The sequence below is a fragment of the Cyprinodon tularosa genome, unplaced genomic scaffold, assembly GCF_016077235.1.
Source record: "Cyprinodon tularosa strain WSP-4 unplaced genomic scaffold, ASM1607723v1 ctg483, whole genome shotgun sequence".
NCBI classification, from domain to species: Eukaryota; Metazoa; Chordata; class Actinopteri; order Cyprinodontiformes; family Cyprinodontidae; genus Cyprinodon; species Cyprinodon tularosa.
Window position 1 is genome coordinate 284,018 of NW_024039211.1, and position 15,679 is coordinate 299,696.

The 15,679-nt window shown below is 37.0% G+C and overlaps 1 protein-coding gene across 1 annotated transcript; it reads right to left on the reverse strand.

The window, feature by feature from the left end:
* Positions 1–1,070: 1,070 nt before the first annotated feature.
* vps45 (vacuolar protein sorting 45 homolog) lies at positions 1,071–15,095 on the reverse strand. The gene is made up of 15 exons (XM_038302151.1): positions 14,834–15,095; positions 12,529–12,663; positions 12,376–12,436; positions 12,198–12,277; positions 10,567–10,635; positions 9,522–9,659; positions 8,561–8,671; positions 6,398–6,532; positions 3,618–3,731; positions 3,383–3,550; positions 3,129–3,287; positions 2,908–3,015; positions 2,652–2,773; positions 2,364–2,495; positions 1,071–1,203 (listed from the first exon to the last, which is right to left on the reverse strand). The coding sequence occupies exons 1-15, from the start codon at positions 14,924–14,926 to the stop codon at positions 1,122–1,124; spliced, it is 1,707 nt and encodes a 568-aa protein (XP_038158079.1). The 5' UTR covers positions 14,927–15,095; the 3' UTR covers positions 1,071–1,121.
* Positions 15,096–15,679: the final 584 nt, after the last annotated feature.

The following is a 15,679-nucleotide window of genomic DNA, read 5'->3' on the forward strand; positions in this document are numbered from 1 at the left end:
CTATCGTGAGACAGTTTTGGTTTTAAAAATAATAATATTTCCGGGCTATAAACGGCTACTTTTTCCCTACGCTTTGAACCATGCAGCTTATAAGAAAGTGAAGCTTTTCTGTTTTTTTCATAATTAATTGAAATAAGGGGCTAATTTATATTTAGCACAAGAACATGCTAGTTGACTACACGACGGCAAACAAATGTCCCAAATTCACACATTTTGACATTTATTTGCCTCATTAAAGCTGGTGAACCGATGAAGAGACTGGGCTTAACTCCTGCAGAGCGGAAATAAAGAGCAGATATTAAAACTGATGATTTAAAGGAAAAAAATAAACAAGAAGATGTTTGTTAGTCTTGGAAATAAAGCTACAGGAAGCTAGAAAAATAGCTTTATAAAAGTAAAGAAACTCATTTTTGCAGATTCTAGATATGTTTGCAAAATAATTCACAGCTGTGGCTCCATTAGAGTACGGAAAGAGAAATAAAAAAAAAAAAACAAACCTTCCCAATGCTGTTAAAGCAAAAATTGCTACACAAAATTAGAGAAGTAGCATTTTTTACAGAGGAAAATTTTTGTATCTGTGGAAATTTTGTCATGATTTTCCTTATCGTGTCAAATTTTTTGAAATGTTGGATTGACATAAAAAATTAAACTAGTGCAAAAAAAGAAAATCTCCAGCAATTAAATTTTGTTTTCCCCATCAGCATTGTGACTCTTAAAAGTTCAATATTTCCATTTTCTATAAAAGCATAGATTGCAGCTAGAATTAGGGGGTCTTTCGTCATCCTTCCTGAACTCTGAAACATTTCTTTCTAATGTTGCATGTTTATAATAAGAGGTAATAATTGACAATTTCATTTGATGTAATTATTCATGAAAATTTAATAAGATAAAATCAAGGAGATGGATACCAACTATGAGTTTAGTGTACTGATAAAGACAGAGCTACCTGAAAACAACACTGAGCCTAAATGCTGTTTAATGTTAAACTTCACTAACTGACCTTAGAAGAAGATTATATTAAATAAAAGCCTGTTGGGATCTAAAAAAAATATATAAATACAGAAATAAACAACTGGAGGGAATGATGCAGTTTATTCAACAAGAGGTTGTTGAGCCAATGTTCATCGCCTGGTGGAATGGCGAGCACTTCCCTGCGCTCTATCGCCACTGTGACCCGTCGCCAACATCACCTCTTCTAGGAAACTGTTGAAAAGAGAAAAGGTGTGATTAGATTACAGTTTTTACATCAAATTAAACAAAAACATGTTTTAATGTCTCACTTTAAATGTACTTTCTTTTCTGTATATTGAAATAAATAAAAATCAGCGTTTTTATTATATTAGGTCATTTTTCAAGCAAAAACAAGAAAAACTAATTCCAATCATAAGATGATACACTTTTAGCCAATCTTCCTGAGTGTTTCCACAACCAGTGGAGAGAGCTGATTAATCCAACTTTTTCCATATCCTGTCGAAAGAAAAGCACAGACATCTTTTCCATGTACAAATGCACAAAATGCTTCTCATTGCTTCTTTTTTAAACAAGAAATTGTCGCTATTTTAGCTAAAACCAATTCAATTGCGGCATCGACAGGTGATTCCTCCATGTTTTTAATGCACTGGCAAATCCCTTCTGACTGTCATCGTTCCTACATGTCCCGCCCCCAAAAATACTGCTGCCATGTCATTGGTCCGACTCGCTGGTTGTTAGGAGATGGACGTATTAGGGGGAGTCTTTCAAGATGGAGTTTTTGTGAGACTAAAAAAAAAAAAGATCTCACAGCAAATTCATTACTTCTACAACTAAAACAGTTTCTTTCAAAGAGTTCCCTGTTCACAGGTAAAATAACTCGGATAGGAAAATCTGAAGTCGTTCTGCTTTTGATTGATTGTTAAGTTAATAACTGAAGTACTTCAATGAGCTTTTACTCGCTCACTCCATCTTAGGTCACCCGGTCAGCTGTTCCTGTAAGACCGCGCTTTCACCGCTGCAGCTCCAAAGCTCTGAAATGACCTGCCTCAGTACATCAGACAGGCCTCTTCTCTGACTGTCTTGTCAAAACCCACCTTTTGACACCTAGCAAGACAGTGGACTTTATTTTATTTCATCATTGTATTCATCCGATTTTATTGCTTTGATTGTGTGACTGTTATTTTTTGAGCTGTTTTTTCTTTTATCTGTGATGTCTTATTTCAGCACTTTGGTCAGCTGTAGTTGTTTTATAAGTGCTTAACAGATAACATTGGATTGGAACTAAATTGATTTCTGGAGTTCCACAAGAATGAGTGTTTGAGTCTTCTGTTTTTTACTTGCAGAAGTGAATCTATCGAACTAAAAGCAAACATCACATAAACAACCGACACCTCTTAGTGTTGTGGATTGCACTTCCTCCCAGGACGATCCGAACCCCGGGGGTATTACGGTTCAGGTTGTAAACAGTCAAAGCTTCTTCATATGTGGCTCCACCGATCAGGAACACCATAATGTCTTGAGGCCTGGAAAATATTTTCATAACGTGACTTTACAGAGAGAGATATCTTATAATCTGTATTAACGTTAATTATTAAAGCCCTGAATTATATAACCCACAATGTGACGAGTATATCAGAGAAAGTGATTTATCTAAGGAATGCAGATTTTCAGTGTGTTACCTGTCTCTGAGGCTGCTGGCCCCCAGGTATGGGAACTGACTGTCTTTGAGTCGACCTTTAATCAGCTGATCCAGAGTTTCATGCAGCAGAGGCTGATGTTGTGTATACACGTTTTCTACACCCTGAGAAAACAGATTAATAAATGCATGTTTTTCTCTAATCACTGTATTATGGTATAATAAAAATGTATGATTCTTCAGGGAAATTTTAAAAAAGTTAGAAACATAAAATATATTGCTTTAATGTGCTTTTATACCTTAAGTCCTTTGAAGAACTGTTTGGTGATAGCAACAGCATCTGTGGGTGTGATGAGGTCACTTCCTCTGATTCTCTTCCCACCGTACTCCACAACCGACTGAACCATCTGCGACAAAGATCAGCAATGAAATTTTTAGCTCCCTTAGACTTTTGCTGCCACCCAGCGACAAAAGGAAAGCATGAATGTATGCTTAGTTTAACATCAGGTGCTTTGATTACCCTGCGGTAGCGTTCAGACACTCCCCTCCTGCTCAGCTCCTCTATTAAAGATGTCAGGATGCTGCTGCTGTGGCGCTCATATCTCAAAGCATAGAGCATGACGAGACGGACGGCGTCCAGCTCTGAGACACGAGGATTCTGCAGCAGCCTTCGTACATTCTGAGAGAAAACAGGTCTGAACTTCATGTAGTTTTTAGATGGGAAATGGTTTAGATTTAGAGATGGTAAAGAAAGTGAGTAATCAGCAGCGTTACCTGCTGAGCGCTAGAGTGATCATTCTGACAGGCCAGCTCCTGCTCCACCTCTGACACCTCCATTAGCTGCCGCTCTGCCACCAGCCGGGACAGCTCCCCCACCACCGTCACATGCTTGGAAACGGTTCCTGACATCTTCTTAAATTGGGGGTAGTTATCCACAAACGCCTGCGCGAGACGAAGAAATCAAACGTCTACATTCATTCTTAAAATAATGATTGATCCAATGACCAACCTTCATGTCAGCAATGGACTCCAGCTTCTGCTGTCCTTTAGGTTTCTTCTTCTGGAAATCTTCCATCAAGTTTTTAATGTTGGTGCCAATTTCCCCAAAATTCAGGTAGAGGTTCTAAAGTTGGAAGGAGGAAAAATTTAACTGAAAACACCAACAAGAGCAACACAGCAAAAACAGTTATTTAGACACGTTATAAAATGTTAAATCATAATTTCAGATAATTAGTTTCAGAATTGCTCAAACCAAATTCTTGATTTGTACCCTACAAGCAGAAAAACCTTTATAACTTGGCTGAAATGTCCTACTGTTCTTCAGACTATGGAGGGAATTTTGTTCCATTATTGTTGCAGCAGAGAACATAGTTTGTGAATAAACATAGAAAAGTAAAAAATAAATAAATAAAATTATAATAATAATAAACATTTTGTAAACTGAAAAAAAAAAAAAAAAAAAAAAAAAGAAATGTTAAAAAAATGTCATCAAAATACGGCTTTGTTTTCTCTTAAAACAAACAGAAAATGGATAAGAACTGAAATCACAAATATTAATCGGATAAACAAAAAATCTGTAGACAGAATAAAAATATAAAGTAAAGTAAAAAAAACATATAATCAGTAAGAAAATAATACAATAAAATTGTAACTAAATGTAATTAATATAAAATAGGAAAATTACTGTCAAAATCCTTTTTCTATTTAAACAGTTTTAAAGGTTTTTATTTCTGAATTGTAATTGTATTTTTTCAAATTTTTATTTAAATCTTCAACTTTTTTTTTTTTTTTTTTCAATTTTCCAACTGGTAAAACATGTTCTTTGCTTGCAACAATAGTAAAATAAAATTCACACAATTCAATATTTAAATACTTTTTAAAAACCAAAACAAGAGGATAAAGAACAACCGTCTGATTTTTGTTCACAATCAAACCCTGGTCTTAGTCGCTAAGACCTAGGAATATCTTGATTAAATACCAATATCATAAATCAGTCCGACATAAGCCTAAAAAAAAATATCAGAATATATAGACCTGCATCTAAAATCTCCAATATAAGCCTGCTGACAGAAAAACTCTTCATGCTTTTATCAGTTTCTGTTTGAAGCTTTGATAACCTATTGGATCCTTCCTAGAAACATCAGGGCAAAGGTTCCTAACAAACCCAAACAGGCACAAAGCATTAAGGCATCGGTTATTTTTTGTAAAAGCTTACAAGTAAGAACCAATCAATTAATTTGTAATGTTGTTTGTCCTAACACTGTAGAGACAAAGAGCATTGCTGTGACTAGTATAATTGACAATAATTACATTTACTCTGACATCCATCAACTTTGCAGCCATAACTGAATGCATGCACAGTTTTAGCCCCTGCTTCATTTAACACCAGCTTTCATATTGAATTTAAGCACAGGTTTTCAGCTTTTACGACCTGCTTTTCCCCTGGAAACCACGCTCAAATGTTCAAAATTCACAAGCAGCAGACGCTAGAGCTGGAAAAATAAAATTTTAGTGGCTTGAAGCGCCACATCAACCAATTAGAGAAGCTGATCTGGAGCTGGCAGGGAGACAGACAGTGTTCCTGATGCGGAGCGTTTATTAACGCCTAAATTAACTTAAAATGTCGAAACCTAATGGAGAAATGTTTGCTTTTATTATTCTGGTGCTTGCAGTTTGTACCGTATACCTCAAAAAATGCTAACATCTACTTCCAGCCGCGACAAAGAGTAGGAAAAATTCCCTTAGGGGGCGACCCGGCCTGAGGCAGCTGAAAAGCGAAATAACATTTTAAAGCAGGATCGTAATCTTGATGAACTGACTGCACAGGCGATGTTTGAGGTAGCACAGCAAATATAGCAAAGCCGCTCTCTGCCACTGAAAACAGGAGCAGCACAAGCCGTAGACGCATCTGTACACATCGGGCCTGTGTAAAAACATCAAAAATAAAGCAGCAGATGCTTTTTTGATGCGGAATGCGCGTGCGGTTTTAACATAGCGTTACACTTTCCGATTGTTTGAATTAACCTATAAAACATAATATTTTTGGTAATGATTCTCAGGCAACCAGGACATAGGCATTCCAAAACAGTTAAGAAACTATCCAGAGGACTTTGGCGTTTCACTTCAAATCCAGGAAGCTTTTTCAATTAAAAAAAAAAAACTTCCGGCATGGGAAGCGAAACTTGTTCAAACTTGGAAACAAATTCAAGTGGATGGTTTTAGCTGCATTCCAGCTCATAATGCAGGAAATAGTCTATCAGAGAGTCTAAATTACATATTTTTCAGGGGGAGGATACCCTCGGACCGCTAAAGATGTGATACACTAAGGTGTACACCCTATGAAGAAATCCTAGTTAAAAGCCTGTTTGAGCGCCATTCATACTAAATGTTTTTGGTGTTTTTCTTCTACTGGATGTTGGACTTTTCTTCTGGACTTTGCTGGGATGTGCTAGCTAGCTTAGCTACATTACTTCCTTGTTTACCCCCTGCACATTTTTTTGTAAGAATACACTAAGGGCTTCATTTATCAGCAAACTGAGTAAAAAAAAAAGTTAAGTCTGACAGTAAAGCTTTGTTTTCAACCAGAGAGAGCTGCTGGTGTATGAATTTCAAAAATGTCTAATAATGTTCCCATGCAGCTTTATGTTGTAAACCAGACCTAAATCAATCAGCCTGGATGTGTTATTAGTCTGAAGCAACCAGTCACAGAGTAAATTCGTCCCATCTGAAGTCAGTTAGGACACATTTATGGTAGAAAGCCATTCTTTGCTGTTTGTTTCTAGTACTCACGTTAGCATAAAACTCATCATTTTCCGCTGACAGCACCACCTCCCTCAGGTCTTTGCTGATTCCTGGGACTCTGGAAAGGTCGATGCGGTTGTTGTTCAGACCGAGCAGCTCGTGGACCATCGCCTGATACGTCCACTGAGAGACACAACAACGTCTCATGAGCAGAACATCCTTCACACACACAAACCTCCATCCAACACGCCTCATTTCAACTTCAGTTTTTACATTTTAAACAAAGCAAAGTGGGATTTTTTTTTTTACTAACTAGCATGATTACATTAATACATTTCACTTTAAAGAACAAAGACCTGTAAAAAAAATCTGAACATTTCAATCCTCATTCAAATATTATAGTTAACATCATTTTAAAATTGCAAGAAAGTATTAAGAAGCTGTGGGACTAAACAACACTTCTTTCAGATACGCAATTCAAATCAACAAGCTGCTTTTTTGCAGATTTTAATATTGAAATATTGATTTAAAAAAAATGAAAAAGTCGTAGATTCCTCTCAAAGCTTATGTATCAAAATATCTCTTCCTGAACAAATTATCTTGATATAATGATGAAGAAAAGGCTGCTTTTAGAGTTGCTAAGTATAAAAATAAACAAAATAAATGTTGGGATGTGACTTTAAAGGTAAATAGTTAAAATAAAAGTAGATCAACCAGCAGCAGCTGCTTTATCATAACAAATTTAAGGTTCAAACTGATCAGCTATATCATTTATGCACAAATATTCACTCACAACAACCTCTAACCTCCAAAAAGGCCTGGAGAGAGGGAGGTTTACTGCTGTTTCATCACCTTCACCTGTTAACCGATGAACTTGTGCAGGGAGACTTTTCTCATTCTTGCTTAAAACAGGAAATTGATTCATTAAATCTCTGGTTGTATTCTGTTCTTAATTGTGCAACACAGATTTAGAGTGGGAGACGGGTTGGGCCTGCAGGCCAGCCAACGTGCAGAGAGGAGCTTGGCATGATCCTGCTGTAACAAACACTGGTTAGTCCTTTTATTCTCCTTAGCTTGGATCACATAATGTCTAAGATTTCACTCAGACCACAGAGCCCAGTCAGGTTGGTCTATTTCAGGAGTTTGGGAGCAGAGAAACTGTCAGTTTTTCTGGGTGTTTACCATGTATGGCCATTCACTTAGCATGGTAGTTTATAAATTCACTCTTAAAGACAAAGGAACAAATCGTGTTATTTGACAGTAGTGTGCTGAAATACGGAAAGATGACTGTCATTAAATCATAGGCGTAAATGAACGGGACAACAGATCTGTGGGAATACAAGTTATGAATAAGAGTTAGGCGGTTACAGCTTTGCAAAAAAATAAAAGGACAAATCATAAATGCACGAATTTATGAATATGAATCCCAACTTTCTGAGTAAAAATCTGACGTTTATGAGCACAGTTGGCAGACTTACAGTTAAGAATCGTACATTTCCAAAGATGGAAGAAATACAAATAAAAACCTTACAAGTAAGAATCATAAATTTATGAGTAAACATCACAAACTAGTGATATCTGTCACAGACTGATGTTATTTAATGCAAAGCATCCCGAGGGTTCAAAGGTAAAAGCCTTTTAATGCCATTTTTTTTTACCGTTGCTTCTCACCTACAATGATTTCTCCACCTTCTCTGAATCTATTGCCGATATTATGAACAACAAATTATGAAATTACTTAAATTTATATGTAGAGAAAAGCTGTTTAACCTGTTGGACTATTTTATTGCGCAGAGCATAAAGTGGTGGACCTCCCTCTTTCCTTTTGCGTCAATAACTTTTTAGTGATTTTCCTTTTGAAGCAGTCAATGGTTTTAATATTTTAGACACTAAAACTTTCCCAGTCTTTCGGCGACACCATTCCAGCTATTTAGCATCATGTTGTGAGCATCCATTTCCAAATGAGTGAATCTTTGTTCAAAGTTTATCAGTTTGAACATTAAATACCTGGTCTTTTCAGTATGTTACATTGCTAATAGGCTGAAAAAGATTTGCAAAGCATCCTATTCTCGTTTTATTTATCTTCTACTTACTTACAAACTTCACTGGAACTGGAGTTGTATTTGAAAAACAACTAATCATCACAAGAAAATGAAAAAAAAAACCCTAAGGTATCGTATTGGAGGTGATTGTGGCTCTCTGATTGGTCACCTGGTTGAGCAGAGGCGTGATGGCGTCGTCGCTGCGGTCAAGGATCAACAGCAGAGGAGGAACTTCAGTCTTCCTGAAGTCAAACAGCTCATACTCCTTAGTGATGATTTGCTAAGAGCAGAAAGATATTTTAGAGAATTAAGAATTGTCAGAATCTCCTTTTTAAAGAAGCAACATGTTAATATGAGCCTTTATGATATTATTCATGTTATTTATTAGGATAAAACCTGAATCTTTCTGTGTTTATCATATTATATATCAGGTAAGGGTCAGAAAAAAATTATGGGATCATTCTTGCTTCCTTGAAATATTTCACCTAAATAAATAATATGATTATTACAAAAAATAAGGGTTTAATATTTATTAATTTTATTTCAGATTAGCTTTTTCAATATATTTTCACTGACTAATATAGGTAATAAGGCAGTTTGACTTTTATTGGTCTTATTTGTTTGCTTGTTTGTTAATATCCCGGTTAATAATTTATAAAAAAATAAAAAAATAAATAAGAAAAGAATAAACTTTTTTATTTCTAGGTGCATTTATCTTTTGATTCTCTATTATTAATGTAGAAAATTAAATTAATCAGTTACACAAACCTGTATTAGGAGTAAAGAACATATTTCAAAACCAAATTAACAGAATCATTTATTTGATGAATATTTTAGACAAACAAACAGGGATTATTTTTCCAAAATTTTCAGATTTTTAAGCTGTGAATAAATCTAACTTTGCGCTTTTTAACTGAGTGTTAATTCTAGGTAAGCAGAACATCTCTGCATAGGCTCTGCAACTTATTTTGCTTGTTTTAAAGGTTTAGTTTTTAGTCTGTGGTTTTTTTTTTGGATGTGCACATAAATTTGACTTGTCATCAGAGTAGAAACTCCTAGATCTAGTGCTGCTAACTTTGGGCTTCGGGAAAGACTGAGGAACATTAACGGTAATAGGTGGGGGTGGAAACCTTGACACTTTCTGCAAGACGTCTGGCCATGTCAGAGGACAGCTGGTAGCGGATCATCGGACATTTCTTCAGGGCGAGCAGGACGGAGGTCAAACCCTGAGTGCAGCGGGACAACATGGAGGGTTCCCAGCTCCGACCCTAAATAAAAAAAAACACAGGAAGTTCCTTAGAGCGGCATCAATCAGACAGTACCCCCACCACCACCACCAGCCCAGGGTTTAGTAGGTCATCGACCAATCAAGCAGCGATCAGAGTCCATCTTTTTACCCAATTTGTTAAATAAATCATAGGGAAGAACTCCAACCATTTTCCATCTTTAAGCAGATCACCAGCAGATGTTTTGATGCACTTCATCCAGAGTTTTGCATAAATGGCTTGATTCAAACATCATTCTCTACCAAAGAACTGGCAGAGAAGTTTAATCTATTTCAGGTATTATTGTCCTAAAAGAAGTAAATCAGAGACCCAGGTCACACCTACCGGAGAACGGTTTCGGCCGGAAATAACCTGATCTGTGCATCTCTAGTCGAGACACAAAGGCGATGAAGGTAAACATGAGGAACAAACAAAAAACCTTCAGATGAAGAGATGGCCCAACGTATCCAACCATTGTTAGACGTATAACTCTCTAATAGCAGTCTGTCTTTGTATATATTGTGGCTGAGACAGACCCGCCTTTTATCCAGCTGGAATTCTCAAAGACAAACTGCAGGCACTTATGATGAAAAAGAAGGGTCTGTTCTGAAGCCAAACAGCGATGATGCAGCAAACTGAACTTTAATAGTTGTTCTGTCAGCCGTCTATCTGAATTAGCTCTGATTTTTAAAGTCAACACAACATCTTTTCTGACATTTATCCATTTTTCCCCACACAGAACAGAAACAGCATCTCTTTATCACTGCACTAGTGTTATCGTCTTATGTTATAATTAGTCATTTACCTTTTTGTCATCCTTGTACTGTATCTATTAATGTTTTTATGATAAATATTTAGAGGTTCAGCTTTTTCGTATCGTTAGAAACCAAAGAGCTTCCATCTTTCTTACCCGAGAGACACCCTGCAGGTTTAGGGAAAACAGGTGAGGATTCACAGCGATGAAGTCTCCATAAAACTCCTGGAGAAAAAGAAAAACAACAAATACTTTTACATTTTTTTTTTCTTTAATTCAAACACAGCTTTTTCCAAAATCCTTTTTGGAATCTAACAACCATATGTTTCACATATAGTCATAATTATTCACACAGGAAGAGCTTACTTCTATTTGTAGGATAAAATTATCATCTCTAAAGATAATTTAATTTCAAGCAATATCCTCATTGGGTACGACACTAAGTGACAAACCCCACCGGTAATGATGAAGGAAGGGGTGAGTGAGGAGCTTAAAAACCAAGAAAACACACAATGGGAACTGAACAGCTAATTATTGCTCAGAGACTATGAGAGAAAGAAACCAAATACTAAATTTACTCTGATTTATAAGGACAGCAGCAATCCAGGGTCAAAACGGAACCAAAAAAGTATTCAACTATGCAATCCAGTTAAATAAAGGAGATAGATGCTAAGATGCTAAATGCTCCTCCTTTGCAAAGAGAGAACGAGACAATGGTAGCTGCCCTTCCAGATCGATGTTCTGCCCCGTTCTGGTTAGACAAAAGCTCCTCCCACTAACTTAAACCCTGCAGAAAGGCAGTGAAGGTAATCAGAGCACAGTTAATCAAAACAATTACAGACAGTTGGAGAAAATAGTAAAATGTTATGCATAAACCCTGAGAAAAGTCTAATGTAAAGACAATATTTTTCCAATGATTAGAAAAATTTGCCTGGTAATGGTTATTAAAAATGTTTTTAAACTGAGCAACGGTCTTAAAACACAAAGGCTGCCCATCCAAAGCCCATACTGATCATCAACCCATGACAATTCCCGTTGTGAATTAATTTGCTCAGAGGAAAAAGTGAATGTTTGGTTTAGATTTCCTTTCATAAAAACACCAGTAACAGCTGTAATTCATGCAGGGTTTCAACACACTACGATCATAAAGGATGCTGAATGTGTTGAATGCTTTGCCACTTAGGGTGGTGCATATAAAAAAATGAAATGCTATAAGGTGCAGGGCAGCAAAAAAAAGCATAGCTGCAAGACTATAATCGTAGAAATGTCAGGTCTATTTTGTTAAATGCGATCTGATCAATTAGAATATGACAAAAAATCACTTTTTTGTCATATTGGCTAAAACTGTCCCTATGCCCAGACAGCAGTACATGTGATATGTAACCTGTGAAAAAAACTGCTTCAATTGGTCCCGCCTACTGCCTGTATTTCAATCTGGAAAGAATAATTTGGGACGAGTCAAAACAACCAATCACAGCCAGAGGAGCGTCTGATGGAGTTACAATCACAGCTCACACACGCTGAATACCGCACCCCCCCCCACCCCTTCTGGTCGCATGCGGTAGCCGCGCAGATGCTGTGAGAGGGGTGGAGCTTGGAGGTGGGGCATGAGTGAAGCAGAGAGGGTGGGGGAGTGGCGTAAAACCTGTTTTTCTTCAAAATTTGAGTCTAAGTCTGCTCTCTTCTCAATGTTACAGACTGCAGCTTTAAGGATGCATTTTTCAAAGAGGATGGAAAAGGACACCTGAGGAACACAGAATCCCAAGAATGATCTCTCCAGATCTCACCTGGACTTCAGCCACCACCTCCTGTTCGTCTGCCTCAGCCAGAGCTTTGATCTCACTCTTACTGATCACATTACTGAAGTCTGAAACAGACAAGCATTTACAGATCAGAGGTTACAAAAAATACAAATAAATATTCCTACATCTTTGACTCCATTACACTAATCTTAAAGTAACGTACATATGAAGTAGACACTGTACTTTGGTCTTCTCAGTTCCTGAATTAGATGCTGCACATTTTCCTACGGGAAACACAGAAACAAATGTTTCTATCCCCTTTTTAATAACTTAAGGCTCCTCCTCTCAGATTCATAGACGAGCCTCGTTTGGGTACCTTAGTTGGACGAAGGAAGCAGATGGCCTTCAGGTGCTTCATGCTGTCTCTGTTCTGAGAGTCAATCCGTTCGAACAGGTAAACTTCCTTCTGCAGGATCTCAGACTGGGTGTACACCACGCTGACTATGCTGGTCTGAAAAAACAAAAACATGTTCAGCTTTATGCTCCCATGCTGAGCATCATCAACGCAGCAAATATTCATAAAACTATCCTGTGTGTCAAGACGGAAGAAATCAACCCTTAAAACCTCTACGATTTGATTATTTTTCCTCATGCCATTTTTCTCAACAGGGTTAAAGTGGTTGAATCTTTTTCTTGAGGATTAGACATGTCTGCAGTAAAAATAGAGGTTCTGTGGTCAATTTATTGGTGCAGTAATGCTTCACTATATCAATTTTAATTAAATATATTCCATAAGAAACAGTGAGCTCCCAGAAAGTAGAGGCTGAAATGAGTTAGACAGGGGGATGGGGAGGGGGAAATCTGCCAGGAGATTATATTTTGGGGGCTTAAGAATCCATAAACATCACAATGATACATAGTGACCAACATTTGTTTTCAGACTTTTATATAATACCTCAAACCGAATAAGAGCCTCCATAGGTCAATAAATGAATGAATAGATTCCACCTGTGTGGAGCTTAACCCTAGTGTGCATACATGTAAAGGCCTCAGAGGAAAGAGATTATTTAAAAAAACAACTAAATTGGAAAACTAGTGAATTCCTTAAATCAGTTCACAATACAAGAACAGAAAAAATGAAACAGTAAGAAGCTATTTCTCTAATTTGCCACAATTCACCCTGGGAACACAGAAAACAGGTGGAAAAATTAGCTCCGGTTAGAAGTAACTAAATAAAATAAACATGCACCCAGTATGTAGGGTTTGGAATAGCTGTATAACACAATTGTATCTGTAGATGTCTGAATTTGTAAAAGAAGGCCAATCATAAATGTAGGATTTGTATTTGTTCCTTTTTGTCAACTCATAGATACATGGGACATCAGCTCTGTGGGAAAACAAGTTTAAGAGGTATGAATACGTGTTAGAAAGTTACAACAATGAAAGTAAGAATCTCAAATTTACGAAGACAAATCATACATTTTCAAGTACGACTTACAAATCTGAGCTTTCATACCTCTAACCGTGTGATTCTTACTCATACATTTGCGAGCTGAACTCATAAAACTGTGATTTTTACTTGTATTGTTGCAATTTTGTGACTTCCTTATTTGTATTAAAAAAAATCTTAAACTTGTATTCCCACAGATCTAATGTCACATCTATCTTTTTTAATCCAGCTTTTTTATTGTCACTACACTGTCACAAGTAAAATGGAAATTACTCTCTGGGTTTAACCCATCCCCTTGGGGAGTAGTGGGCTGCCATTGTGCAGCGCCCAGGGAGCACTGTGGGTTTAAGGGTCTTTCCTCAGGGTGATGGTCTGCTGAAGTGGGACTGGAACTCCCAACCTCTGGATCACAAGCACAATGCCCTAACCACTAGGCCACCACTCTCCTTTTATTAAATGTATTGTCTTTTTTTTTATAAAAAGAAATCTAAGAATTGACAACAAAAAACTAAAATCTTATATATTTATTATTGACTTTCAAGTCCTACATTTAATTCAATTCAATTCAGTTTATTTATATAGCGCCAATTAACAACACAAGTCATCTCAAGGCACTTTACAGTTCACCAGATCATCCAGTCAGATTGATTCAAAGTTTTCTATCTAAGGAAAACCAGTTGATTGCATTGACTCAAATGCAATCCCTCACACTAAGCATGCTTGTAGCGACAGTGGAGAGGAAAAACTCCCTTTTAACAGGAAGAAACCTCCAGCAGAAGCAGGCTCAGTGTGAGCGGCCATCTGCCGAGGCCGACTGGGGTTCAAGGAGACATTTAGTTATATACTTGACTTTTATTTACAAATTCAGACACATACTGTTATATTACTCCATAGTATGCATGCTTTAAAACTAACAATGCACCTGATATTAACGGTGAAACAAGGTGGTAGCTTAACTAGTATAGAATAAGATTTAAAGCACCATCAGAGGAAAGCTGAAGAGGGGAGAAAGGGGGATGTAGGTAAGGAGCATATGGATCACAACATCTTTAACATCTTCAAATACCAAAACAAATCAGCAGAAACAGCACATCCAATCAGAACAGTGCTTATTGTCGCTTGCTAATGCTATTGAGTGATAGCACCGTACTGCTACAAACATAAATAAAAACGGCGTTTTAATAGCAAAATGATAAAACGGTAGCACACATGTACAGAACCAGCTTCTCACCGTCTCTTTGTCCATGAGCAGAACCTTCATTCCGGTCCCGCTGCTCTCGATCATCTTGGAGATGTACTGCTTCACCGCGAGCGTCACGTTCATGATGGCGACGCTGTGACACGAAACAGACACAGACCAACAAACAACGACTAAATCCGCTGTTAGATAGCAGGAGCACAAGTTCTGGAAGCTTATTGTGCTCGCTTTTTGATATGAAGAAGTATCAGCTGGGCTCTTGTGACACCAGTACAGTCTTCTTCCGGGTCTCTGACGTAATGACGTTCTACGTATTTTTTATTTTTTTTTTCTTCAGATAGACGCACTGGTGGAATAAACATATTGAATGCTGGATGCATAACCAGAGGTTTATTGTCTCAATCTTTACATCTTTCTTTACATCTCTGCTAACTATCTCTATCTCTAACTAAATAAGTAGATGGTTGATGCCTATTTAAAAGAAATTGTTCAATGTTTATGCTGTTGCCCTTTTACAAATGTATGTATTTGCACACATATAACTTATATTTCAGATCATCACACACATTTAATTGTTAAAACCCTATCTATTCGTATAAATTGCATACTTTTAAATTATTATGTAGCTACTGAGAAAAAGCTTGAAACCAACCTTCCCCTAAGTGAACATAATTGACTCACATAACTTAATTTTTGGTTGGGACAACATCTGTTATGACTGACAGTAAGCCTTTTATATCCCTGGGGAGGAACGGTGACCCCTCCTATGAAGGAAAGGTTCAATTTAGCCAGGAGTGTTTTCAAGCATGAACTGTGTGTTAAATCCCTCATGGGATATTAATTGGATTTAAATATGGACAATGAAGAGGCCACTCCTAA

What these genes read in the sequence shown, in the direction of transcription:
- vps45 (XM_038302151.1), bottom strand. Translation starts at nt 14,926, where the DNA reads ATGAACGTGACGCTCGCGGTGAAGCAGTACATCTCCAAGATGATCGAG. An exon ending in TCACGCCTCTGCTCAACCAG is followed by an intron (nt 6,533 to 8,560) that starts GTGACCAATCAG and finishes TGTGTCTCTCAG; the next exon opens with TGGACGTATCAGGCGATGGT. An exon ending in ATGATGAGTTTTATGCTAAC is followed by an intron (nt 3,732 to 6,397) that starts GTGAGTACTAGA and finishes TTCCAACTTTAG; the next exon opens with AACCTCTACCTGAATTTTGG.